We start from the raw sequence: 26758 nt of genomic DNA, 5'->3' as shown, positions 1-26758 counted from the left end.
ATCTGAGTGTTGTGTTGTGTCTGCTATGCTTAAGAAATGTGTTTTTAAAGAAACATGCAGGAGCTTAACGAGTCGCTCAATTTCTCTGGTTTTGAATGTGAGTGTGGCAGATGGATTCATCAATGCAACATTGCTCCACCTAACAGGGTTATCTTAAAAAAATACAGAATCGTCCAAAAGGGTAAATTAACTAGATATTGGATGCAAACCTTCCCATATGTCCCTTCCATACGTTTTAACAAACAGTATTCTGAATCAATTGATCACTAAAGCAACTTGTGCAGCTTTTGAAAAAAAATATTTTTGAGAATTTTCTTTGAGTTCCCTTCCTTAAGATGTATGTAGCTATTTTTTTTTAACCACTGATCTGTAAAATTTAAAAAAAAGAAAAGAGTTTGAGGGAGTATGTGCTGTAGTACTATATATAATACCACAGCTGCAAGTACACAAAGCTATCAATTCCTTTTAAGGCTGCACCTTGGGTTGCTGCTGTTTGATGGGCTTGACCGTGGCTTCTGTGGTCTGAAATCCGAACGGTGTGTTTTACAGATTTAAGATGAATTGTGAACTCAGATGCAAAGGCAATTACCAATTAAAGTGGCAGGAAGTGAAGTAAGATTCTCTGATCACGCCTGACCAGCACACCAAGTCAGTGAGGAATGAATCAAATGAACACATGTGTATGATATGCATGCTTTCTAATGGGTTTTCTCTTTTTATAGCATGCATATAGTACATTTATCTTGTAGGTGCAACTTGATTCAACTTTCTGTCCTCACTGTTTCAGATGTATCTGCCCCATCTTACAAAACACATGTGTTACACTGTAGAGTTGTGTAAATGCTGTCATGTAGATCAGTGATTCCTAACCACAGGAGCCTGACTCCCTTGGGGATCAAACGAGTTTCATAACAGTTTGCAAAGCCCTCTTGATTTTAAGGGTTGTAACTTTTTTATGGTATGTTTTAAAAATTGGTGAGATTCCTTAAATTAGTTTATGCTGCAAAACTACTACTCAAGTTAAGTTCAAGTGTTTACGTGAAACGTGGTTCATTTATTTAAAAGTATTTAAAAGAAATATACAGACAGGAAAGCTCACAGTCAGCAGCAGGAGAAATAAATGGAAGCATGTTAGGCCACTGAGGAAGATGATTGGTCAAAAGGGAAAAGAAAAAAAGTCTCCCCAGAGTTTTACATAGAATATGGCTTAGTAAAAGCAATGGACACAATTATATGTAAATGCATCTTTTGGGGTGAAAAACTACAGATTATGAGTATAACTACCAAAACTGGCACCAGTCCATCCAACACTCCGAGACGGAGTGAAAACCTCGAGTTTATCCTCAGAGAAAAGGCGCTCATCATTACAGAACATAACAAAGAAAGTGTATTTCATGTAAAGTCCGTTATGAGATTCCCCAACACTTGATGTGATGTAGAGACTGTCTTTGTTTTGTCTTCATTAGTGTATTGACACGTTTCCCAAAAAAAATACAAAGATCTGCACATAATCTTTGCAGCATTTGCAATAAAAAAACTAATTTTGAGAAATAAATGTCCAATAAAACAACCCAGCCAGTCATGCCACGGCTCAGTTTGATACCCCTGCACTAAATTCTGTTTATCTAATGAAGGGCGGCGTTCAGACCCCCCTCCACATCCCACTGACATCAGTCCAGGTTTGTTCCTGGACACAACACAATCAGTCGTCCAATCGCGCGTCATCCAGTCACGAATATTACGCAGCACCTCGCGCACACCTTTTGGTGGAGAAAAAAAAATCCCACATGCATTAAAGGAGTATTCCTTTATAAGTGCTGTCAGGGCACAGAGGTCCTTCGGGTCGGACAGCCTGCTTGCTTGTAAGCACACGGTCCTTTACTCAGAATTAAGTCCGCTCCGGCGGAGCTGAGTGCGCGTCTTGTCCCCGCCCCCCTCCGACAAGACACACACAGCATCCATCCTCATGGGCTCGCACGCTGCGTGATCCACATCGCAAACCAAGAGAGAGCGAGAGAGGGAGGGGGGTGAGAGAGAGAGCGAGAGAGAGAGAGAGAGCGAGAGAGAGAGAGAGCTGGCTTTGCCTGAGTCCGATGGAGTGGTGGTTGTAGTACGCGTAGTAGTGGGGGGGTCGCAGCGCGCAAAGCTTCATTTCGCCCCCTTTTTTCCCCACCTCGCATCATTCTTTTTCAATGGAGTCGCCTTTTCTCTGGATTAATGCTTCATCCCATCGCGGTAAGTGTGCGCCATGCCCGCAGGAGCCGCGGAAGGGGTGGGGGGGAGAGAGAGAAAGAAATAGGAGGAAACGGGACTGTGTAAAGCTATTGTCTTGTTGCTGAGGCAAGTTCAGAGCTGAAATCAAGTCTCAACGCCCCGGAGCGTGATTGAATTAAAAACTCGCAATACAATCTTTTATTTTCCCGGTGGTTTGTTCACGCGCGGATAATGCTGTTCTAATGCTTGTAGTGAATCGATATCGGCATTTAGACAGACACCTGTCTCAGCCAGCAACAGTGACCTCCCTCCGGTGCGTATTTACGCACATGCAAATCTGCTTCCTGCACGATGATCGCCTTTGTCATTGTTGTGCTTCCACCATTTAATTAGAGCGAATTAAGATTTGTGCATATGTGTCGCCACAGTTGCCAGGCAAAAATGTGTTCCCAGTCCAGCCAAAAAAAAAAAAAAAAAAGCCCATTTCCCCGCCCCCCAACATCAGAGGCTGGCTATTGCTTTTCTCAAGCAGCCCCCTTGACGCGGCTGACGCCTTTCAGATCGCCGGATGACCGAGACCCCATGCTTATTGGAAGCCTTGATGAGCGATGGAGGGTAACCTTGACATGAATCCAGTGCAGCATGTGCCATCATCCTTTTTTGATCTCCTCCTCTGTCATAAATTTTAAGAAAGATAAAATAAAAAAAAAAATCCGTGCCATGGGTGTATGTGAAGCCTTGGCCTTAAGCTGGCGTGAGGGACTCAATATAATGAATGGATCCTCCTCAATGGGATTGTTTCACTTGTAAATAGAGTGAAAGCTTGCTTCATATTGTTGGGGCGTGTAAATATGCATGCTTTGATCCCCAGTGTCCACACAATAGAGCTACTGTTTGATAGTACAAGTCGATGCCTGATGATTTTCAGTTTACGATGAGCTACAATGTGTCTTAAGAGCAAAAATGACCTGTTTGTACACAGTCCTAAAGAATCTTACGGATATAATAATCGGCTCATGGGGAATGAGTCCAAACAGTTGCTGCATCCTCGGTGTTGCAGAAGTCAGTGATCTGCAGATAAAGACATTTAATGGTCAGCGTTGCCTTTCTGCATGCACTCACATGCTGACTCCTCCTCATGTCCCTTGCAATCGTCCACCGCGAGGGTTGCATGTCCTCTCTGATCGCCGCCTCCTTGCATTATTTTAGCTGTTTATAAATTTGACAGGTGGATTCATGCTCGTCTATCTCTTATAGCTGGCATGTGGTATTATTCATCCAGACAGATGGCAGGTGGCTGGGCATCAGGTGAGCCCTTCCCTGCCTGTCAGCAGGGTACACAGAAAGCGAGACTCCTTGGCACATATATGCACGTGTCTTTTAGCTATGTACACTGAATGCATGCAGACATATTCTGCATAGGTGTACACATGTACATGGAACATTAGGATAAGGACTGTCTTTTTCTTCTCATCGGTCGACAAATGAATTCAGTTATATTTTAGGAAAATATATCATTTGAATTTGGAGTTTTGCAAAGCAGTGACCAAAGTCTCGAGACAAAGGAGGGAGACACTGTGGTGCTCGATGCACTGCAGATGTGATTATCTTTCCTTGAAAGGTTGGTCATTCCCACACCCATCAGATAAAGCAACAAGCTGAGGTCACAATGACATAATTTGCCTGGCGATCACACTGCGATCTGTGCCAGTAACATCGCCATCAGCAATCATTGTGATGTCGTTGGATATCACCTTTCATGCTACTAATGTCACCTTTTCATCAGCTTTATGAACATTGGCTGCAGGAATTGTCTCACTATTCTCGATTTCATGGTATAAACATGTGGTATTACAGTGATTCAGGTTTTTGTCGCTGATGTTAAAATGGGTTTCGAAGATAATAATTAAAAAAAAAAAAGACTGGAAATCATTTCACAAACTGAAACTAGCAGCAGAAAATTATTGCTACATTTATTATTCCACCGGGCACCTGTGTTGGTGCTTACTCATACTATATGTTATATTTACTTCAAATACATTATCCCCCAGATTATATTTGGTTTTATGTGACGTTTATTCAATAATGTATGATGAACGTAGTATGAGGCTGGATGATGTTTAACTCTCTTATTGCGGGAATTAAATTCAGGTTGGATGGACTTATTTTAATTGCATGGCGGTAGAATCATTAAAAGAAAACCTCAACTTGCATTGTGGAGAAGTTCTTGCTGTGCTTTTGAATGTGCATGTTGTGCACTTATTAACGGCCTCGCGGTTATGGGTTTGAGAAAATTCTGCCTGCAGCAACATGACAGAAAGATATATCTCTGATATAAGGCCCCGTCTACTTGATGTATCGAATGAAGCGGATACCCAAAACAAAAGTTTTCAGGTTTCATTTGAAAATGTCGTCATGTAAACTGGGCCTTAGAGGCAATTTGCTGGAGTTGTTTGAAAAAGATGTTGAGTCGACAGAAGAACATGTTATTGATTCCGAAAACTGTTTCGACCTGAACATAACCGTGTGGCTCAACCTTCACATTTGGATCAAGGAGAAGGTTGCTAACTCTTGACTGTATTTCCTTGCGTCCTTTTGATGAATCTTCATTCATTATCAGAACGATGCTTCCATCTGGAAAACTGGATTATCTGTGGCATGTTTTGATTGTGTTCACAGTATTGTTGTGCACAGTGATTAAAGACTCCAGGTTTGACTCAGAACGTTGGTATCTTTTAGCTTTTGCTTCATTCTTGTCGGTTTTAGTCAGAATTGGAGCTGCTGCTGTATCCATCGCGCATCATGACTAATCTCATTTTACTTAGTCATGCAGTTAGCGCTTTGTTGAACATCTTTTTTTTTTTTCATTAATATGTACTCCTTGTTGTAGTTTTACTATCCAGAAGAGACATATTTAATGCGTCTGTCCTCTGTTGAGTTAATGTAGTCCCGGCTCGATCTGCGACGTGATGCACTGCAGGCGGAGAGCTCTGTCGCCACGATGTTGCAGCTGCAAATCTGCCTGCCTTATCATTCCGAAGCTCCAGGTGAAGGACAAGGAGAGGGCCGCCTGCAGCAAGACTGGAGCAGCCCGTGAGATTTGTCCGAAAAAATGAAATTCAACTCCGCTGGATGCTCTCTGCAGCGAGCGATAAATCAAAACGCACGCGTACAATTCAGCGAGCGAGTGCTCGCAGAAAGCAGACACACCTGTGTTAACTTGTTTACCTCACTCTGCTCCTTTCATCAAATTATGTAAATCCATGCTGTTTCACCACTTCTTGCTGTTTTTTGTTCGGCGGCCAACACGAGTGTGGGTAACAAAAAAAAAAAAAAAAAAAAAGCTGTGTTGTTTGGCTGAAAAAAAACCAAATTCTTCCAGGACGCCAGCAGACGACTTTCACTGTTGAAGCAGACGGACGTGTTGTGGTGAAGCTGCAGAAAGCGATGACCTTTGAACTCGCTTCTGATGCGACGCTTCTTCTACTCCCACACTGGAGACGGCCTATTGATTACATGCAATCACACACACATCGTATATATGCAGGCTGTCTCGTTGCACACACTTCCTGGTCCAATGCTGGCCGGTATTTGATTACCACTGCATGTTTTTTTTGGGGGGGGGGTGTTATTAGTGGTGGTGGGGGCGTCCTGATTGGACTATAGATCTGTCACTATCAGGTCTCTGGGGAATGATTGGCCTGAGGCTGTGATAAATCCTGGTTTTCCCCACAGAGGTGTGAGTTGAGCAGGTGATAAGGCATCATGATAAACTGGATTAATGATAATGCTGGAAAGAAACTCTGCAGTGTTTTCTCTTTGTTTTGCCACAACCGGGCACCAGTATGATGTTGTTGGTTTTAAGAGGTCAGTTTTTTTTTTTTTTTCTTTCTTTCCCCTTGTCCTGTTCGCCAGTTTGGGAAAACAATATTATGTGATTGAGAGCCTTCCGGTGTCAGAACATTTTTTGCTCTTGCAACAGGAAGAGACTTGGAATCTCCTCCTGTTGCTGCCTTAATTGGAAGATGGCATGGCTGCCGTACACGACCGGGGTGGGGACACTCAAAGAGACAGAAAAGAGAATAGATTGAGGAGAGAATATTATATATACTATTTACTGTTATCACACCCCAGAGTCCCCCAGACCTGGGTTCTCGTCCCCTAATGGTCAGTTTTAATATCACACGAGAATCGTCTTTCTCAGCTTTAATAAAGAGATGGAGTTGAAGAAATGTTGCATTGCAAGTTACATTTGAATAAATCTGTCAAAGAAGCACCTCGGTTATGTTTGTCATGAGTCATTGCATAACTCAAGAGAGCGTACATGCCATTTGCATCGCTAAAGGAAAATAAATCTATGAAAAACAAAGACATATCCGCGTGGCTTTACAGCAGAGGAGTCAAACTCGGCTTAGTTCAGGGGCCGCATGCAGCCGGATTTCCCTTTGACTGGTAAAATCGTGCCATAATTACCTTTGAATTTAAAGTTTGCAGACTACAAACTCAAGATTAATGCCTTCTAGTGCAAAATACAGTGAAATGTCCAAAAAGAGGTCTCCTATGCATGCTTTGCTCAGGTGTCAGTGATGCATTGTGTCTGCTATTGTTAGGGAATTTCATTCAAAAAAATAAATAATGGTATTTGGGAAATTTGTACAATTGATTTGGTGGTTTGCCCCGATTGAAGTCTCCTGTGGGCCGATTTTCTTATGTTTTACAATCCTGCTCTAAACCATTGGAACAAGAGGAAAAGTGCCACTATTCCAAAGTGTAAAATCACCTGATATATATACAGAAGAAGAAGCAGCAGAAAAAGACACACGGGAAGTCAAACAGACATGCCAGTTCGCTGGCAATTAGGTCTTGTGTAACTTTAATTGTCAGTTCACAATACAATAACAACAGTATAGTGTCTTTTTCAGGTGTTCAGGTTTCAATTGATCCATCGTTCACTGTAATCTTGGGCTCATGGTGTCAAAATATAAACGGCATGATGAAGAGGACCACTGACATACCAATTTCAATTGAACCAGGAATTGGTTCGATTCATGGATCATACACCTGTTGTGAATTTTGCTGTTAAGCGAATTGTTAGAGAGACAGCAAGTTGTGCAGAAAGAGACACTGAAGACACTATTGTCATCCCATCTGTAGAATTTAGCGCACGAGTTGACTTTATCTCGAATTCACATGCAGAAGCAGAGCATGCATGGCTTACAAAAGAAGGCCTTTTTGTTGAGCTGCTGTATATTGTCCAGTACTCAGTTTTATACTTTTCCTTTCTTGTCAAGAGATACATTTCACAGGACAGAACTTCTCTGAAATACAGTACAATTAACATAAAGGTTGTTTTTCTTTATAGTCGTCGGACAAAAATGTAGTTTTTTTTTTTTTTTTTTAGGAAATGTTTGTATCAATTTGAATATTTTCATTAATTTCTTTCTTGTCAAGTCAATGGGGGGGGGTGGGGGGGGGCTTTCTAAATTCAGTGTAACTTTGTTCCCATATCTTACATTTTAATCTTTTCAGAATGCCAGTTTGTTGAAGACTATCGAATTAAAAGCTGCACAATCTCGACATTTCAGGTAGCTCCTCATTCCTCATTTATCCCAACATCAATAATAGTTTTCTCAGTCTTACAGACATAATTACCATCATTATGTAGTTCTGGCAATATGAGTTTCCAAAGTACAGGTAATCGCTGCACCTGAGAGTTCCAACACGGTGCTGGATTCCTTCTATGTTGTTGTCTTCCACTGATTTACACAGAACCGAGTTGAGATCGTCTGCTGCTTCTGCAGCTTCCCCTGACAATGTCGCGACAGAGTGTAGAACATATTTCAAATATACTGTATTTTTGTGTGTATTCATTGCATACACGCACGCATGCACACACAGACACGGTGTGGAATAATAGCGACACAGCAGTCCGCAAACAAAATGTTGTGAATGGAGCCGTGGAGTACTTTTTACTCACATGTTTCCCAGCAAAATACACAGTAAAAACTCCTCTTTATAGTCTTACCAACATCATGCAAGCACATAATAGAGACTAGCCTGTAGTTTTAGTGTTTACTTAACTGCAGTTTTATAGAGAGGAGTTTTTTTAATTTATTTGTGTATGTTCGAATGTAATGTAATGATTAAGAATGAAAAGCTCATGTTAGTCTGTTTTCATCACATTCGTGTAAATAGTCAGGGCTTGAAGAATAGGCATCCTGAAAGAGCATCTTCAAAGTTGGCAAGCTCCATTTTATTGGCTAAATATGTGGATGTGCACAAAATAAATAGATAGAAAAATGTATTTATTGTTATTCAGTCAGTCTTTAATCATTTCTCTGCTATGAATAATATTGTCACAATGATGATACATTTGCAATATATTCTGCAGATCTACTACAGTACATGTAGGAAAAAAAGAAGTTGTGAAAAAGAATCGCTAAAGGTTATGAAGAGACGTAGCCGCTCCGGTTTTTATTTGTGCGTTTCTCTCAGTGCAGAAGGTGGAGTTTTACAACAAGGCGGGGCTGCACTTTGGGAATAATTATTGATGTGCTGCAACAACGAATGCCGATATCGGCTCAGTTCAGGAGGAGAAGCAGATGAATCTTTCTTTTGTCAAAGATACTGATGAACCACTTGGTGGGTTATGCCAGTCGGGTTCATATTGCAGACCTCAGAGGACTATGGGGGTGTTTTCAGGCTCAAGGTTTTGAAGTGTTAGTCATTGCTGCACACGCTGATGCGGCCGATTTAACAATCCAGTCATACTATACTTGGGCCTGGAGTCACTCAGATCCTAAATATAGCGTGCTAAACTGTATGCTCGTGCAAATGGATTGTGTTTTCAGTTTCTGTGTGTTTTGCAGGTGATTTAGAGGGAATAACACCTCTCGTCTGGGGAACTTCAGCCTGACTGACCAAAAATGTCACTTTTTGTCCGTTTTCATCAAATATAATTTGCCTGCAGTGACAAAGCATGTTTAACAATCAAAATGAGTGTAACACAGTTTATAAAGTGGTACAGTTTAACAATATAGACAAACTGTATCTTGTGTTTTTAATTTTCATAACAATGTTCCAAATTTGACTAAATCTTTAGATGTTACAGTATTTGTTGCCATTTTCAACACTTGACTATTTCATTTCTTTTTATTTTCACGTTTTTAATTTCCATTTCAGCGATTTTACACTTTCTGGCCATTTTGTAGATTCAACTGCTTTTGAGTCTTCCAAGGGGATTTATTAATCATATTGTGTTTGTGTTACTGTTAATAAACCTGAATGAAGCCATTTTAAACAGCAACACGAGAAATGAGAGGTCACAAAGTTAGTTTGATGTACAACAACATAAAGAGAAAACATCTTAGAATTAAGCCTTGAAATAAAAGTCGTGGTGTTCCAGCTGTGGAATTCCAGCATCCCTCCTGAAAGGTTGAAGTAACAACGCAATCATCAGGCGATCTCGATATTCCATACTCATGAAGGGAAACTCCCAAAAAGGATTATCTGTTGCACCATCTGTCAGTAAATCAGCTTCTATCTATCTGTGTGCACAATGTCATGTTTTTAGAGATGCAAAACTTTCATTTGTTTGAGTACTACTGGAGTCCGAGACCTCAACTTCAGGCTGATTCCTGTTCAGCCGCTTTGACGCAAAGCGCTGCAGCGTCATGCTCACAATGTTTAAAACGATCTCAGTTTACATGGAAACAGCTGAAACGCGGAAAAACGATGTTGTAGGCGTGCCAGGCCATGAGTTGGCACTGCTTGTGTTTTTTTTTTTTGTAATGAAACCACTCATACATGTGTGCAGAGAACAATATGCCATAAACAGTAACAATAACAATGTTTGTTCTTGACTCCTGTTGCTCATTTTGTTGTTGGTTTTCTGTGCGTAAGAAAAATAAAGCACCCTGTTGCTGATGAATCACGACTCGTGATGCTGTAAAAGTAAAATTTTCATGTCGCACCTTTTATAGCTCCATATGTTCCCCAAGTTTGCTTTAACTAGCAGATGTCTTGCACTTTGTGCAGCATGACAAACGCACCTCTGCGGTTTTATGTCTGTTCATACATATATTAAATCTTGAAGCAAGGTTACAAGCTGCTCCTATAGTTCCTCCCTAGAACTAAGTGATGGAGGGATGACGAGCAGCTACAGTTGCATGATATTGTCGTGGTGCTGACGGATCCCGGAAGGGAAAGATTTCTTTATCTCCATTCGGGGGGGGGGGGGGGGGTGGGTGATGATGGCTCTGATTGGAGTTATGAAAAATAACTGAACTCTCCAGAGATCCAGAGCTTGTTTGATCTAAATATAGACTGAAGTCTTGAGATGTAGAGAGAGAGAGAGAGAGAGAGAGAGAGAGAGAGAGAGAGAGAGAGAGAGAGAGAGAGAGAGAGGAGAGAGAGAGAGAGAGAGAGAGAGAGAGAGAGAGAGAGAGAGAGAGAGAGAGAGAGAGAGAGAGAGAGAGAGAGAGAGAGAGAGAGAGAGAGAGAGAGAGAGAGAGAGAGAGAGAGAGAGAGAGAGGGAGAGAGAGAGAGAGAGGAGAGAGAGAGAGAGAGAGAGAGAGAGAGAGAGAGAGAGAGAGAGAGAGAGAGAGAGAGAGAGATGCAGCATTACTGTGCATTCAACACAAAACACAAAAAAAAAGGGAAAAAACACACACAGAAGAAGCCTTGGAGCTCTCTTGGAAAGAAATACATTTCCCTCTGACTTCCAAATTTACATTTATGCATATGCAAATATACCTAAAGCACTTTCGGTTGTTTACTAATGACATCTGTTGGTATGTAAAGCAACAACTGCTACTCCTCCTGGAGATTAATTCATTGCATATATTTGACTTTACAATTTAATGCACAGATATAGGGAAGTTCATTTTGAAGTACAGTTTAATGAATTCCAGCTTGTGTCAATGAGAAATAACTAAGAGCTGATTATATCAGGAAAGACATTGTTTTCAAAGTTTTCTCTGTTAAATACAAAACACTTCTGATCCTTCCATCTATGTATCTGGGAGTTGAAAGGCAGTAATGTATTTGTTTGTCTCAAGCTTAAATCAAATCAACAGCTAAATGAATGTGTGGCAAAACTTTGCCACGTCAAGACAAACGAGCAGGAGGGTGAAACTCCGGTCAGCTGTGAGGAAAATGGTTGCAATATGTGAGAGCACAGCCAATGCATTATGGCGTTTTGTGTCTGTTCGGTGACATCTGAAGAAACACGTTTAATGTCCTCTCAGATCTCTGCAGTTTTCTCCATCTCTGACGTCTCATCTTATTCTTTAAGAACACACTTTAAGGGACTTTTTTTTTTTTTTATTCCCGCCTTAAAAAGTTGTTATTTCTCTCCAAACGGACTTTCCTCATCTTCTTTTTTTCTCTCTGCGTCTGATCTCATCTCGTCCTACTTCTTTTGGAGTTTGACATTCTTCCGTCCTCCGCTCTGGATCCCTTGCTCGTCAGACATCTGCGTGGATTCTTCCAAGCCGAGTTCCTCTGATGTGAATTAAGAACCAACTTTGCTTGTCCAAATATGTCTTTGTCAACAGCGGGCCCCGGGGCACTTTTTAATTATGCTTCTGCAATATTTTCTTTGCACACTTTGTTTATTAAATCTGAGCAATTGCGAGTGGGAGTAGCTTTGGTAATTGAACGTTATTTTGTTGGAATTGTGACTTTGAGAATTAATGAAGTTGAATATCTCAGAGGGATAGAAGCCGTGGCGCATCCTCTGCAAAGGAAACGCATGTATATAGAGCCTAAAAATAATTCTCCATATGCACCGATGGGACGTGTGATATGTAGAAGCACTGAGAATTGTGGCTGTCAGTCAGTAGAGGAGCACTTTATAAAACTGTTTTTTTGTCTCCCAGAAGACATAACAAAAGTTCTTCTCCTCCAAATGAACCACCGACTTAAATGTAGCCTGCCTTTCATCCTATATGTTCCCTATTCTTGTGTCTTTTCTGTCTCCTCTGAGTTTGTGTTGTCCCATGTTTAGTTCTGGGACAGGAGAGAAAAAGATGACAACTTTACTTTTTGTTAGCTCCCAGATTAATGTGTGTGTATCTGTGTGTATGTGTATAGAGGCAGTGAAGCACTGGAATGAAACCTCGTCGATGTAAAGACGGTGGTTTAATGGAAAGCTTGAGGCCGACCTGTCCGCGGATGATCTCCAGACTTTGGCATTGACTGATGGTTTGTTAGCAGGGTAATAATTATTATTCTCTGCAGCTTGAAAAAGATGGATTGATTTCCCAGGAAGCACTTTTAAGCGGGCTTCAAGGGGAAGATTGAAAACGGACTATTTATAGCAATAAAGATGCTCAGTTGGCAGGAGAGTTCGCCGTGGGACGTCTCTGTTTCTGGACAATGTTGTTCACTCAGCATCGAGGAAGCGTAAAATGAAAACGCGCTTCAGTTCATTATGATAGTTTAGCAAAAATAGATGCAGGTTTAGAATGACTGTTCTCAAATTGTTTAGCAGATTGTTTAGTTTTGACCAGTTGGTCTCAGCCTGCTACCCATTTGGAGGATGGAAAAGGGACCCAGAGCTTGTTTTGAGGTTCTTGTAAATATATTTGCATTCACTGAAGTAAACCACAATCTGGCACTTTCTAGAATCTAAAACTATTCTTGGCTGTTTCCCAGGAAAATCACATTTGTTATTTTACAAATCCCAAACCGTTATGGTAAAGGTGAATGCAAGAACAGAAAAAAGTTGTTAGTTTTTCAAGAGATGGCAAAAAAAAATCCGCAGTTAGTTCCAGATTAGGTTTTCTCAGAGTTCACAAGATAATTTAGATCAGAAGTCCCGAGAGGAAAATAAAAAAAAGAGCTCAAGGTAACAAATTCCTTTGTTCTTGTCGAGCGTGTAAAAACCTTGATGACACCCAGACTGTTCATCAGGTCAGCCTTGGTCATGCCAATTCCCTTGTCAACAAGGATCACAGTTTGCTCCTCTTTGTTGGGGATAATGTCAATTTTCAGGTTTTTGCCGCTGTCCAGCTTGGAGGGATTGGTCAGGCTTTCATAGCAAATTTTGTCCAGGGCGTGAAAAGCGTTGGAGATTAACTCCTTAAGGAAGATCTCTTTGTTGGAATAAAATGGGCTGCTGATCAGGGACATCAGCTGATCATTCTCTGTCTGGAAGACGAAGGTCTTAGTTCTCCTCATCTTGGTTCAGCTCTTCATCTCGTTCATTTTGGTGACGAGCCTTGAATAAAATGCAACCAAAGTGTTGCCCCCTTTATGTCATTAAAACTGCTTATTGTACCACTTTCTTAAGATCTTTACACGTTCCCTTCGTTATTGTGATTATTTCATTGAAGCCAGAGTTTTATTGTTAACAGAGACTCAGCAGAGTTGCATATTTCATCTCTCTATCCTTCCATCTTCTATCCTGCTATATCCAGTTCAGAGTTAAACTATTGGAACTTGAAACTCCATAACACAAAGCTTTTGATTGTAGATCTGATTTGATTGTAGATTTGATTATTTGAGATGATGCCAAGAAAACACTGCCGTCACAGCGTGTTGTATTAACAAGTTGAAAACACAACAGTGTTGACAATAAACTAAATGGCGGCGTTTTATCACTTCTGACATCTGAGGATTATATTCTTTAAAAATCATAAAACTGATTTATTCAGGATGATTTTCTTATATCTTGCTACAACTTGAGAACCAACAGAAATGTCTTATTTTCTTATTCAAGGATACTAATGCCAACATTAACCTTGTCGTATTCAAACAGCCTGCAAATGAATTTGAATAAATCCCAGATCAAAGCTGCAGGACTGAAAAATATCAGTGTTTTTTTATTTTTTTTTTGTGGTTGTATTTGTAGTAGCTCAGAACTCGCATATTCCTGATAGGTTGTGTGAAGGAGGTTTGTATTTACTATCAGCCTTGAGAGAGGGATTTCACCAGACTACCGAGTGGTTTTTGTTGAAAACACATAAAAAAAAAGCTCAAATAAACCTGCAAGATATATATATATATATATAAAAAACAGCCTTGAGGGTGGCTCCTTTCCATCGAGCTGCATGTTACCCTTCAACTTTCTATCGTCAATCTCTGCGATGATGCTAAGAAATTGTATTTCTGTTAATATGCCTAAAGTTAAATTAAAAAAAGGTGTCCAACAGTGATATCATATTTTGCTCTCTGAACATGCTGTTTACTCTGTTGTATAGTTTTTGTCAGCTTTCTTTTACAGTTGTGCTGATGAAGTGTGCACGTCTGTGATGCATCTCTCTGTCTTCTATGTTCTGCTTGGTTCATGTGAGATGTTTCATGTTGTTAATCAGCCAAATGGATGATTGAATTGAGACCCACTGTGCGACTGCAGGTGTAAATTAGCCCGCGGCGAGTTTTTGTACAGCGCGCCAGGAGGCAGCATTTAGGTTCATTATGGTGCGCGACGTCTTTGGAAAAAAGTGAAAGGACATACTTCTGGGGATAAACCTTCAAACAACCGTCACCCAAGTGAGGATGCCTCTTTTCTTCATCTTCAATTCCGATGCATGATAAAGTTTCTCAGGGTGGAATTAGTTTGACTCAACGCCTCTGTAGTTTTGCTTAGAGTGCATTTATTTGCACAGTAAAAGAGGAAAATTTGGATATGACGGCAAGATCTATTTATTTCAAAGCCACATTCCAATTACCCGGTAAACACTTTTTCTTTTCAAAAAGTTGTGATTTGACAACTCCGAGCACAGTTGCCATGTTTAAACGGACACCCAAAACTCATTGAAAGCTTTCCATTTTCATTTGAAAATATTGTGTAAATGGGGCCTGAAAAAATGAATGTGCAGAGAAGGCACCACAACATTTCTCTGTTGGTGCAATAGAAGTTAAGTTGAGTTTTAACACCTTTATCTTGTAAAAATATTATTTTAATGGAATATTTTCACAACTTTAAGCCTTTAATACAATTTGGGGAAAAACATTTGCGAATCATTTTACTATATGTCTGTTTTTGCTGCAGTTTTTCATACTGCAAGGTCTTAATGATTAATTACAGTTTTCTGTCTTTTATAGTGTGACTATGTCTAACATCGAAAACCAAATTGTTTCCAGTGGAGTTTGCGTAACTTATAAGGTGGATATCTCTGTTGTTGAATGTGACTGAAGAGTCAGACCGAATCTGTAATTTTAGAAGTTCTCCTAAGTTTGACTGCACGTTTGACTGCACAATGTCAGATTTTGCATGTATATTGAGGGAAAGGCTTGGTATGAAACTAGACATGACTGACACCGGTCACCCACAGAGCTGTCTTAATGACAAGAGACCAAAAATTTTAGGTCACAATCAAAGATATTGCCACGATTGGTTGTCTTTAATCTGGTACAGCTGGAATAATAAAATGTAGCGCTGGTGTAACCAGAATGAAGGACTTTCAAACTGCTTAAGCTGTGAAAATGCACCATGTAAGAGAAGTCCATTGACGATTTATCATGTGAAGAACTTAAGTTTCATACAAAAAAAGTTATAACACTGGTCCAAATATTAACCAGTTGATTTAACGGTTGAGGCGGCGATTGGCTTACTTATAGCTCAATGTCCAATTTGTAACAATTTCATAACAAACAGTAGCTTTTATATTTGGATGTTGGAGAAGTTTACTGGTTCCGATTGCTCAGTCCAGAAACGCAAGTCTTCTTTAACTCACCCAGCTTTTTGTGTTCAAGTTCATACAGGTCAAAAGTACAGGGATTTCGCAGTGTTGCCTCCTGCAATGATTTCAAATCTCTGCATTCATTTAACCAGTGAAACTGAAAACTTGTGGCATTTATAAGAGTTTGATGACTCGTAGTGGCTTTCTTCCAAAACATGGAGAAATGCGATTTTGAGGCCTCACCAGCAGAATGCCGACCATGATAACAGAAGATAATATCTCTTTTTCCCGTGCCCTGCTTCTGACTTTCAGCTCTATTGCAAACTCTATCATTGTGAAGGCTAAGTTCCATTTCGGCAGTCGTCTCAGTCTGGCAGAACAACTTAGCCGCGGACCAGGAGATGGTCAATCAGATATGATATTTCTCGGCTCAATATTTCACAGTCAGCTCTGAATGTCTCTGACAGCAGAGCAGTCGCGTCTAGACAAAGTCATCTCAGCCGGGCGACTGAGCCGAGGATGTCCTGATGAATCCTGACAGGGCCTGTGGGCCACTGGTTTGATGTGCCCGCCTCCAGGAAGACGATCCCATCACCTTTCATCCAACTGTAATTAAGTGACTCCGAAAATCGAAAGAGAGAATGTTTTTTTTTTTTTTGGTTGTGATGATCCGGACGTCGTTTGAAGTCATAATTTCTTGAGGCGCTGCAAAACGAGGGATCACGTTAAAACCTTTGCTTGGTTCAATTGTTCGGTGCTCGGAGGCTGTTCTAGTCAGTGAGGGGGAAAAAAAAAAAAATGAATGTGGTGTAAACTCCCCGACACTGACTGCAGATTCCTTAAATTTTCTGATTCGGATCATCTGTCATGGAGCCCAGGGTAAAATCATCATGTTTACAGTCCAACTGTCACCGCTTTATTTATTTCAATATTTTAAAATGCATTCCCTCTGTTCTACCGCCCACGGAACAACACAACATAAAAGCTTAGGCGGTACAGTTTTTAAGTCTCTCTGAAAATAAAGCATGTCTCAGAGGATTTAAGATTTGGGAACTCTTGAAGCATTGAAATGACAATAAGAAACTAATTACAAACGCTTCTACTTGTTGGGCAGCCATGGGTTTAAACTCTTTTGTGCAGGAAATTGCTGTGGCAAGAGAAAGAACAGAACATGTTTACTTAGATTGCATCTATATTTGATATCTGGTGAGTGTAGGCAGAAGCAGGAAAGATGCATTCAGCCATACTTATATGAAAAAACCTGTTGCGGTACTTATAGCCTGTTCATCTCTGTTTTAACTATTGATTTCTGTGCCATTTACACCTCTGATATACCAAAATATTCTCCTCCTTTCTCCCTCAGATGCATCAGTGGCTGAGAGAGTTGTGTATCAGTGTAAACCAACAACCAAAACGCAATGAAAGTTCCTAGTTTTCACTTGAAAATGTCGTCTAAACAGGGCCTAAATAAATCACTCTATTGATATTATATTCAAACAATGGGGATGATGGTGTTAATATTGAAAACAGTACTGATAAAGAAACCTATTTGATTGTTGTTTTGTTGATTTTACCTAATAGAGATTGAGAGCGAAAGGTTTACTTCTTGTTTCAAATTTATGGAAAACAATCTGATAATTTCATTCAAAGTTTGACACTTTGATGAACAATTTTTCCTTTAAAGTTGTATTTGATGAAAAATTCAATAATTTGAACTTGAGTTTGACTTGCAGTTTGGTTTGTTTTGCTGTATAATGAGAGTTTATAATTGTTGAAAAAGAAAAAAAACCCTCTGGTTTAGATCGGTTTTGGAGACATAACTATGTCTTTTGATTGACCTTCAACTTCTTGTCACCAGCTCTGCTACACACAACTGTTGCAAAGTTCCAAATACAAAATATAAAGTTATGCATTCATAATGCCAGCGAGCATGCACCCTGTTGCTCATTACTCCTGCTTGTATCGAGAGTTATTCAGTAGATTACACCAAAGCTCGAATACAAATCAGATTCAACAAAGAGATGGGAAGAGAAATCACAGCTGGCTGCATTAAGTGTTTCCCTTTGACTGGTTCAAGAAAAATCATGGTTCAGTGGAGAAAGCCGCAGGGACTCAGAATAATTTAATCCCTGTTGGTTGCTGTAGAGAAATTCTCCTGAAACACTTTATATTGTGCCGTATCTGATGTCAAAGAGTGTTAATTTGATTAGTGGCCTTTTGTCATTTAGGCTGATTATTAAAAAAAAGAAAAAAACAACAACTTATAAGACTTTTAATCGCTGAAGTTACTGTATGCTGGTGAAACTATTAATATACACTGACATTGGTTTCATGGATCTCTTGCAGGATTGCTTTTGTGATGAATAGCGTGTTTGACTTTGTGTTACTGAGACATATATTTGGCGTAAACCTCAGTTGAACCTCATCTGACAGTTCTCCACTGCCGGTGTGTCCTTGAAGAGGATATTGAGTTGCAGCGCAATGGCCAGTAGATTCTCGAGTCGGTGGGCCGTCGAGAAAACATCCATAAAGCTTTTACCGGCTCTGTCTGGCTCTGCTGGACCTTCTCTGTGTGACTGTCAATCAAGAATGAAGGTGTGCATTTTACTGCCTATTTTATAAGTTTTGCTAACTCGTTAGAAAGTTTCAGTTGGCACTGATCCCCTCTTGCAGGTGTACAAGATGCAATAGCTCTGTTACGGGGTGTAAAAAGGTAGTATCACCCTAACATAGACATGAAATATCAACAGTTTCACATAAGCGCAGACATGTTTGTTTGCTGAACCTGAAGCGAAGCACAGCCAGAGTGGACGTCAGATGATTGCGATCCAACGGTGGCCTGGATTGAGTGGTAAATGAGATGGGACAGGCACTTAGGAACTGATTAGACCTGCCAGCTTCAGTGTGTGTAATAATGACTGTGTGAGTGAAGCGTTTGGTTTCAAAGTGAGACAGGGGCTCGGGATCATCTGAGCTTTGTGCGAGGTTCACACAAAGCAGGAGCAGCGTTTCAATCCTCTTTCATTATGTAGAAAATATGCACGACTAATGGTTGCATTGATTGTGGTTGATACCAAAGGATCACCCCCGCAGAGATGGATGTACACGGACGAGCCAGAACAATATGACCACTGACAGCTGCAGTGAAACATCTAGAGTATCTCTTCATCACAGCACCAGTTGTTATGCCAGGAAGAAAATTTACATTTAGCCAATTTTGACGTATAGAAGCACTCATCTATAAATTTGTGTTCTTAATGGAAAACAGTTGTATTTTTATGCATTTTTGCATTAGAGGCACATCAATATTTTTCCCCTGAAGCTTCTCATATAAAACTTGAAATGCTGAGGAAGGTCCCGTTTACTCAACATTTTAAAGGGAAAATGCAAAATCGTGTTGCGTTTCACACAGCTCAGCAGCTCCCAAGATGAAACGATTTGAAAATACTTGGATTCTGTCTCTGAGGCCACCTCCATGAAGTACTGATACTGTTTTTGTAAAGTATAAGTTCTAACATTTCGCTGCACACCGATGCGAATATGAGAAGCACTCATCTCGTTGCCATGAAGTCTAATTCATACTTCATACACAAATGATAGATGAACCTCTGCGTTGATGCTACACAAACCTCCAACAGCTTTACGATCTACAGTAGGTACATACACTGTGTACTGTGGACTGACCGACCAAGCTTGCTGTGTGCTGCCATACGCTCCAGCCTGCTGCTCATGACTATCAGTCGTACTTTAATCATGTTTAACATGTCGCGTCACTGGTGTGTGAACCCTGACATGCTCGTGATAATTCAAAGCTTAATCATAGGTAATATGTAACTTTGTCTAAATTTTCCAGTGAAATCCTCCAGGTCTTGTACATAACAAGAACGTGTGGAAATGGCATCGAGTGCAGCAGCTTCCAATCCTACAATAATTTGTCCACTTACTCACTAAACATGACAGATTGATTGTGTTGAACCTTGTAAAACAAGTAGGAGTGGAGTGTTGGCTTGATGTCAAATACCACGTGCCCACAATCGAAAATAATTGATCCGCATGGGAAGAAAGCCCAGAAAGCCATTGCAATAAAACATTCAACTTGACAATCAACTCTGGACATTAGTAAATGTACATATGCCTAAACGTTATTTTTGTAAATGCTTTTCTCCGCTAACATGCTGGTCAAAGTTGTGAATCATTTCCTGATTGTGATAAGTCATAAGCTGCTTGCCCACTCCGATTACCGATACGAGTCCTTGTTAAATGCCACAAAGCTTAATTTATACTTCATACACAAATAATGTGTGAAGGCTATGCATCACCGCGATGGGCGAGGGCGGGATACACCCTGGACACGTCTCCAGTCCATCACAGGGAACACATACAGTACAGAGACAGACTCGCACACACACACTCACATTCAAGCCAAGGGGCAATTTAACATTACCAATTGTCCTGCATGGTTTTTGGACTGTGGGAAGAAACCGGAGTACCTGGAGGAAACCCACGCACACACGGGGAGAACATGCAGACGGCACAAACTTGTCGCTTTGAGGCGAGAGTGCTAATCACTGCGCCACCATACAGCCCAGTGGTACGTTGTTGAATAATTTTTATTTGTTGGTGGGGAAAAGATTATAATTTCGTTGTTGTGAGAAGTGCTACTTCACCAGGAAACCACAAAACAAACACATGAACACCATCAGCCCCTTCAGGGTTGATCACAGATTATACTCTGCATGATTCTCTTTGGCATCATGTCATGACTGTTGTTTTCCCAAACTATAAAGTTTCTGAACCCGGAAGGAGCAACACAGTTTGTTTGGTGCGGTCTGAAGGAGGTCGCATTTTAAATGTAGTGTGAACGATCACGCAAGGAAACCCGATCTCAGCGAGAAATTGGAATTTAGCTCAAGACCTTGAGTGTGAACGTAGTTTAAGACCATTCCAGAAATCTGAAGTGTGTCATTAATTAGTTTATGTTATGTTGACGTACCTCCAGTCTGTGGACTGTAGTGAGTGTTACACGGCACAAAATCCAATCCCAGAAACTGTTTTTTATACATATATTCAGATTTCTTGTGTTTCATTTGACTGATCAATTTTGTTAATGCATTCAATATTATTATTGTTATTGTTGTTGTTGTTATAATTTTTTTACCATGCTTTTTAAGAGAATTTTGAATCATGCATTTGAATGAACTAAAAAAAAAAATAACGACCAACAAATCTGCTCTTGATTCAAATAGTCTGAAACTAAAAAAGTCCAAACTAATGCAAACTCGAGAACTATTATAACCTTGTTCTGTCTGTGTGGCTTTTCTTAATTGTTACAATTTCTTTATTGGTATATAATGACATCAACGTTGGTTACAGCCTAGCCTTTGTTGCCGAACTTGCTAATTTTGGTAGCTTGAATGACTCGATCCGTTATGCCACATTTACTCATCGACTCGCAAGCATTTATTCTCAAACAGTGTCACTAACATACAAACTCTCTTTCAAGGCACATGGAGGACGATTTCTTTCTTTGAATGGAGTCAGTTTGAAAATGTATAATGTTATCAAAGTAGTAAATAAAATGTATATTTCCTTACATCTTTTATTTTTATGACAATATCAGACGTTGCTGTTAACCACCTTCACACAGCTTCTACATGGACGCTACGCATAGCTTCAAAAGTCTTACAGTCTACAGGACGCATAGGGCAATGCTTAGCATCTATATACGTTCTGCTCTATGTGTACTGTAGACTGAGAACCGAGGGAAAAAGTTAGGAGGCTATTTGATACTGGTAAATGATCATCTTGTGTTTTGTTGGCCTTTGTTGGAACCTGATTGGGACTGGCCGTTGACATGTTTATGTGATTCTGTGCAAATTGTTTTTCCAAATAAAGTAAAATGACTTCTTCAAGAATAGTTTTGTGACACGAATAGTCAACTTGTGTAATACATAGAGCTTGTATTTTGTTGGTCTTTGCTGAAGCCTGATTGCAACTGGTCAAATCCTACCTTCCCATTTTGACCTTAACCAGAGAGCATCATTGGAACGGACAAACAATTGTCTTGATATTTGTTTCTCTTTGCTGCTCTAAATGAGATGCAAATGCTATTGGAGCATTTCATTGGTCAAAGTTGTCATAGGTTTCTTTGGGACTCAACGTGGCAGCCAATATGTAGTAAATAATTCCCTGATTGTGGTTTGATCATTGTGAATTTGCTGTACTTAGTGTCACTTTTATGGTACAAAGTGGAAACCTCCTTGCCTCTCAGCTTCATAGATTAACCAAAGAGTTTCCTATTGATGCCAGTTTCCTCCATTCAGATCCGTTGTCTGGTTCAACAGATATTATAGGAAAAGGCAAGCAGAGTCACTCCGGGGGGGCGAGCACCCCTACAAAGTTCCAAGTGTGATCAAACCTCCCCTCCACGCTCGATGTTCCTCTTTATTGAGAATTACGTGGTTGGATGGGAAACTCAAGCAAGGAGTGTTATGCTTTATTAGGAAATTAAGAGTGATTACAGCCCCGTAATACGTTTATGCTCATTTCACATCTGCGGGAGGCCAAAGCTTTGTTGATTAATACAAATGAATTAACACTTAGTGCAAGACTTGAATTCTCCCTGGCCGCTTTTTAAACCTACCTAAACACACACGTCTTACTTGTGCGGTCAGCAGATTAAAAGCGGTTCTCCAAGTAACCCAGATTCTTTTCCCGTCATATTTAGAGGCACATTTCTTTCCCTCCATGCGATTTGTTTACCACACTTACTAACGAGCCACCAGCTCTCTGTGGGGATTTGCCACGTTATGGTTTGTGACACATGGATGCTGTCAGGAAATGCAGAAAAACAAGACGGCAGAGGGAAAACGGAAGCACAGAGGCAAGCCGAGCTGAATTGTATCAGTTCCGTCAATGCAGAGAGAGAAGATGTGGTTAATAATGGCATGTTGCTGAAAGGGTCATGAAATATCTCTCGACGACGTCTTCTTTGTCCTGTTGGAAATGCAAGTACAAAAAAATGTGCAAAGCGCAACAGAAGAGGTTTTCACTACCAGAAAAACAGAAGCTGAGAGAGAAAGCACCACAGCTAGTGTTACGATGGGTGTTGAAGGCCTTGACAGATACTTTCATGAATGAACCAGCTTCTGGGAAGCAGCCGGTTTTTGCCCCGCTGACTGATTCCACGCAGTGATGATCTTTGCCTTTGGCTTCTCGGTTCAAACGCTTGCATCGTTTCCTTTTATTAGTTTTATAGATATGGGATAATGAGGCCCTACTTCATCAACTGGAAAAGACAGAATCTCCTTCTGATGGATGGAGGCTGTAGTAATTATGACGGATACAACCATGTGAGCCGGGAGGTGAAATATAAGGAAGGAGTCCAAGAGCAGAAACTGATGTTAAAGTCCAAAGTTACACCAAAAGTTAGGTACCGGAGATACAGCAATATATGTTCATAGTGTTGACTTATCACAGTCAAAATCACATTTTCAGAAACCAAACAAAAACCCAATTTTGTTGTCAAAACTAATGAAATGACAAATGTCTTTGCCATTTAATTAATTTAATCACCAGTTGCCACAAAACAGCAGAAAAAATGGTTGCATAAATTTGGAATTTTCAGTTTTCAATTTTCAACTATTATATGTGGAATAATGAACACGTAAACACACAAATGCACGAAATAAAGTTAAAAGGTAAGAGAATTTGGCTTCATACTGACATATCTGGAAACATAAGTCAGCTTATCTGTGACGTCGGTGATGAAGCAGTTGCATGTAGAAAAATATCTGAATTGGTACCACATAGGAACGGCGCCTCGGTCTGGTGTGAAAAAATCGGACTGGCGCTTTCACACGGCCACAAAACAGGTGGGATATGGGTCGCATTTCCCTGCAGTGTGAACGAGGCCTTGGCGCTCAAGCAAAACCAGCGAGGCAGAAGATCTGTGTGCAGAAAAACACAAGGACACTGGAGGCTGTAGACTCCATACGCAACTGTATGCAACCAGGAAACATCTCAAAAGTTTGACAATGTTGTCTTGCCTGCACACATCTGCTTCAGCTGCTATCTGCCATTTTAGTCTGAAGGGCAACGTTCTTAATGTACAAAAGCATCAAAGACCATGAGCACATTACTGCTGTTGGTAGCAAAGTAAACACTGGAATATGTGATTTTAGAGGTATTAATTGATTTAAAGTGTGCTAACGAAAGCCAGAAGAAGCACAACTGGCTGCTACAGAACTCAAGGTCGACCTTCTCGTCTCCTCCCATGAGCAGGCCTGGAGGGAGTTAAACTCCAAGGTTTTAGTGGGTGAATTTGCACAAATAAAGGAACGTCATACTCGTTGCTGGTTGTCCTTTTTAAACTATGACGATAAGCAGATTCAAATCATTGGATGGACGCAGAAACTAGTACTTTAGTTTAAATACTCTGGTTTTTCATTACCACTGTAGACAGTAAACACACTTTTGAAATGAATGCCATGAAGTACTGCTTTGTTTGATAATAAAAACCCAACCTCAACCTTCATATTTGTAGTAGTTCTCCTGTTTTTCCTCATTAAAATGTCTTATTAACTTCCATCAAGGCTTTCAGATCCAATCATGGCGGTCCACTTTCTGGCGGCAGGTGATTGGTCAGATACCTAGATTGGCTCTCGTCAACTCTCCGTTTCACTGAGCACAGCTAATTAAATAGATGTGGCGTAATAAGAAGAAATGACTTCAGTGCATCGCTTGTCATCATCCGATAATGAGAGCTGACACTTGACGTTTGTGTCTCCTCAGAGTGAGCTGCCGTGAATCCTGAGAACACGCGTCTCCCGACAGGAGACAAGATGGCGTCCAACAACACCCTGCGCAGCTACTCCATCATCCCATGTTTCATCTTCGTAGAGGTGAGTGGCTGTGAGGCACGTGTTTATGGGATGAATCCTCACTTCTGAGAGGGTGGGGGGGGTAAGATTTATGTGTACGTGTGTGACTTTTGCTTCCAGCTTGTTTTTGGTGCCTGTCTCCGAGGAGTTTGTGTGCGTGTGTGGGTTTGAATGACAATTTAACCATCATCAAATGGCCTCTTCTGGTGAATTATACACGGCTAACCAGAGCGTAAAGTGTTGGAATGAGTGCTGAGATGAATGTGTGTGTGTGTGTGTGTGTGTGTGTGTGTGTGTGTGTGTGTGTGTGTGTGTGTGTGTGTGTGTGTGTGTGTGTGTGTGTGTGTGTGTGTGTGTGTGTGTGTGTGTGTGTGTGTGTGTGTGTGTGTGTGTGTGTGTGTGTGTGTGTGTGTGCACGCGCTTCTCTTCTATATTTAATTACTGTGTCAGCCCACAGTCCTTAATCAGAGAGATTTCTCAAGACACTTTCCATTATTCTTTATCTCTTTGTGTGCTCGTCTTTCTCACACACACACACTCCTCAGAGGAAGTGTCCTTCGTAGGAATCCCTGAATGACGCTCTCTCTCCGCTTTCAACCTCCTACTTGACCAACCTTTATGTCTCATGCACTGTATTGATGGCAGATTTTACCCAGACATGCGCCCCGTGTGACAGGTGTAATTGAAATGTAACCATGAGTGCAAACGTAGGTACATCCAAAGGAAACTATTGCTTTTGAGACATATTGAGATGATGAAACACAGAAATGGTGTCTGCTTTGAATGTACACATACTGGCCACTTCATCAAGTGCACCAGTTTGACAGAGTGACCGGACCGGTAAAATGACAGCATGATAAAGTATACACAAGTCTGAGTGTTTTCGTTTAAAGAAATACATCTAAATGAAAATGTAATGCTATGTCTGACTTTTAGCAAAATCTTTAAGTTTTAAATAGAAATTCATGCAGAGATGTACATAATCAAAGTGTCTGGTGATCATGGCCCACCTGTTGCTTGACTCGGTTATTATGATAACGGAACATGCGTTTTCCTGGAGAACCTCCACAGATTTGTGCTATCTATCTTTAGCATCTGACACCGGCGCTTACAAAGAGACCTGCAGATCTTGTGATGTGGAATTCTTCAATGTGTCCAACACTCTGGTCATCTGCTGGCTGTCAGTCGAGAGTTAATCAGCATTTTTGTCTTTTTTTTTTTTCAAACAGCACTTGCACATATTTTTCCTTTACAGCAGAATAAATGATGGTTAAACATTTGGGAAGTTGCCTCAAATGCATCCGCTTTCTTTAATTTGAAGGATCAGAGAGTTTTAGGTTGTAGGCGAGAGCAACACGTGTTATTCTCAAAAGGAGCAATGTCTATTTTGATAAGACAATTTCCTTAATACACTGTGGAGGTTTCTAACCATTTTCAAATAGTCTGGAACAACTGTAGAGATATGAATACTTTCTCCTGGTGAACATTGTCTTGAGTCATTGCCTCCACCCATTGCCAGCTTGGTTCGTCTCCGTCCTTCCATAACCCTGAGTGACATGAGGTGCTATAAAAGATGGATGGATGAAGACTCCATTAAGTTGTCTTTATGGAATGCTGACAGCCTTTGAGATTAATGATTATTTTAATAGACTTGTCCTTACTGAAGCGACCCTGACATAATGGTCTTGAAGTGAGATGAGTGAATTGTGTAGATGTGAAGATGTGTGTACCTTGGGAAGATGGTAGTTTTATATCCTACTGCCGCTGTGTGGATATCTCAGGTTATTTTGTTTACATTTGTACCGAAATGTTATTGCTCTCATCAAGGATAAGGTTAGACAAGTCCTGATATCGTGTTGAAACAAAATTTCTGCTACTTGTCTCACTCGCAGTATGACAAGCGGTAAACGGATCTGTGATTGGCTGAGAATGACTGATTTCGACCAACGACAAAGCCCACTTCATTTTACTCTTCACCGAGCCCATTTTACGTGCGGCTTATTAGATTTGAGATTGTTAGCAATATTTTCT

General features: G+C 40.5%; 1 protein-coding gene across 1 annotated transcript in view; it reads left to right on the top strand.

The window, feature by feature from the left end:
* The first annotated feature begins 2090 nt into the window (after positions 1-2090).
* The window catches only part of plppr1 (phospholipid phosphatase related 1), a 65197-nt gene continuing 40529 nt past the window's right edge, over positions 2091-26758 (top strand). Inside the window, exons 1-2 of the mRNA XM_080509748.1 lie at positions 2091-2235; positions 24639-24748. Of these exons, the coding sequence (XP_080365874.1) occupies positions 24689-24748 (60 nt within the window). The 5' untranslated portion in view covers positions 2091-2235; positions 24639-24688. The remainder of the gene's footprint in view (positions 2236-24638; positions 24749-26758) is intronic.

This window comes from Blennius ocellaris, assembly GCF_963422515.1.
Source record: "Blennius ocellaris genome assembly, chromosome: 15".
NCBI classification, from domain to species: domain Eukaryota; kingdom Metazoa; phylum Chordata; class Actinopteri; order Blenniiformes; family Blenniidae; genus Blennius; species Blennius ocellaris.
This window is presented reverse-complemented; position numbering and strand designations above follow the sequence as displayed.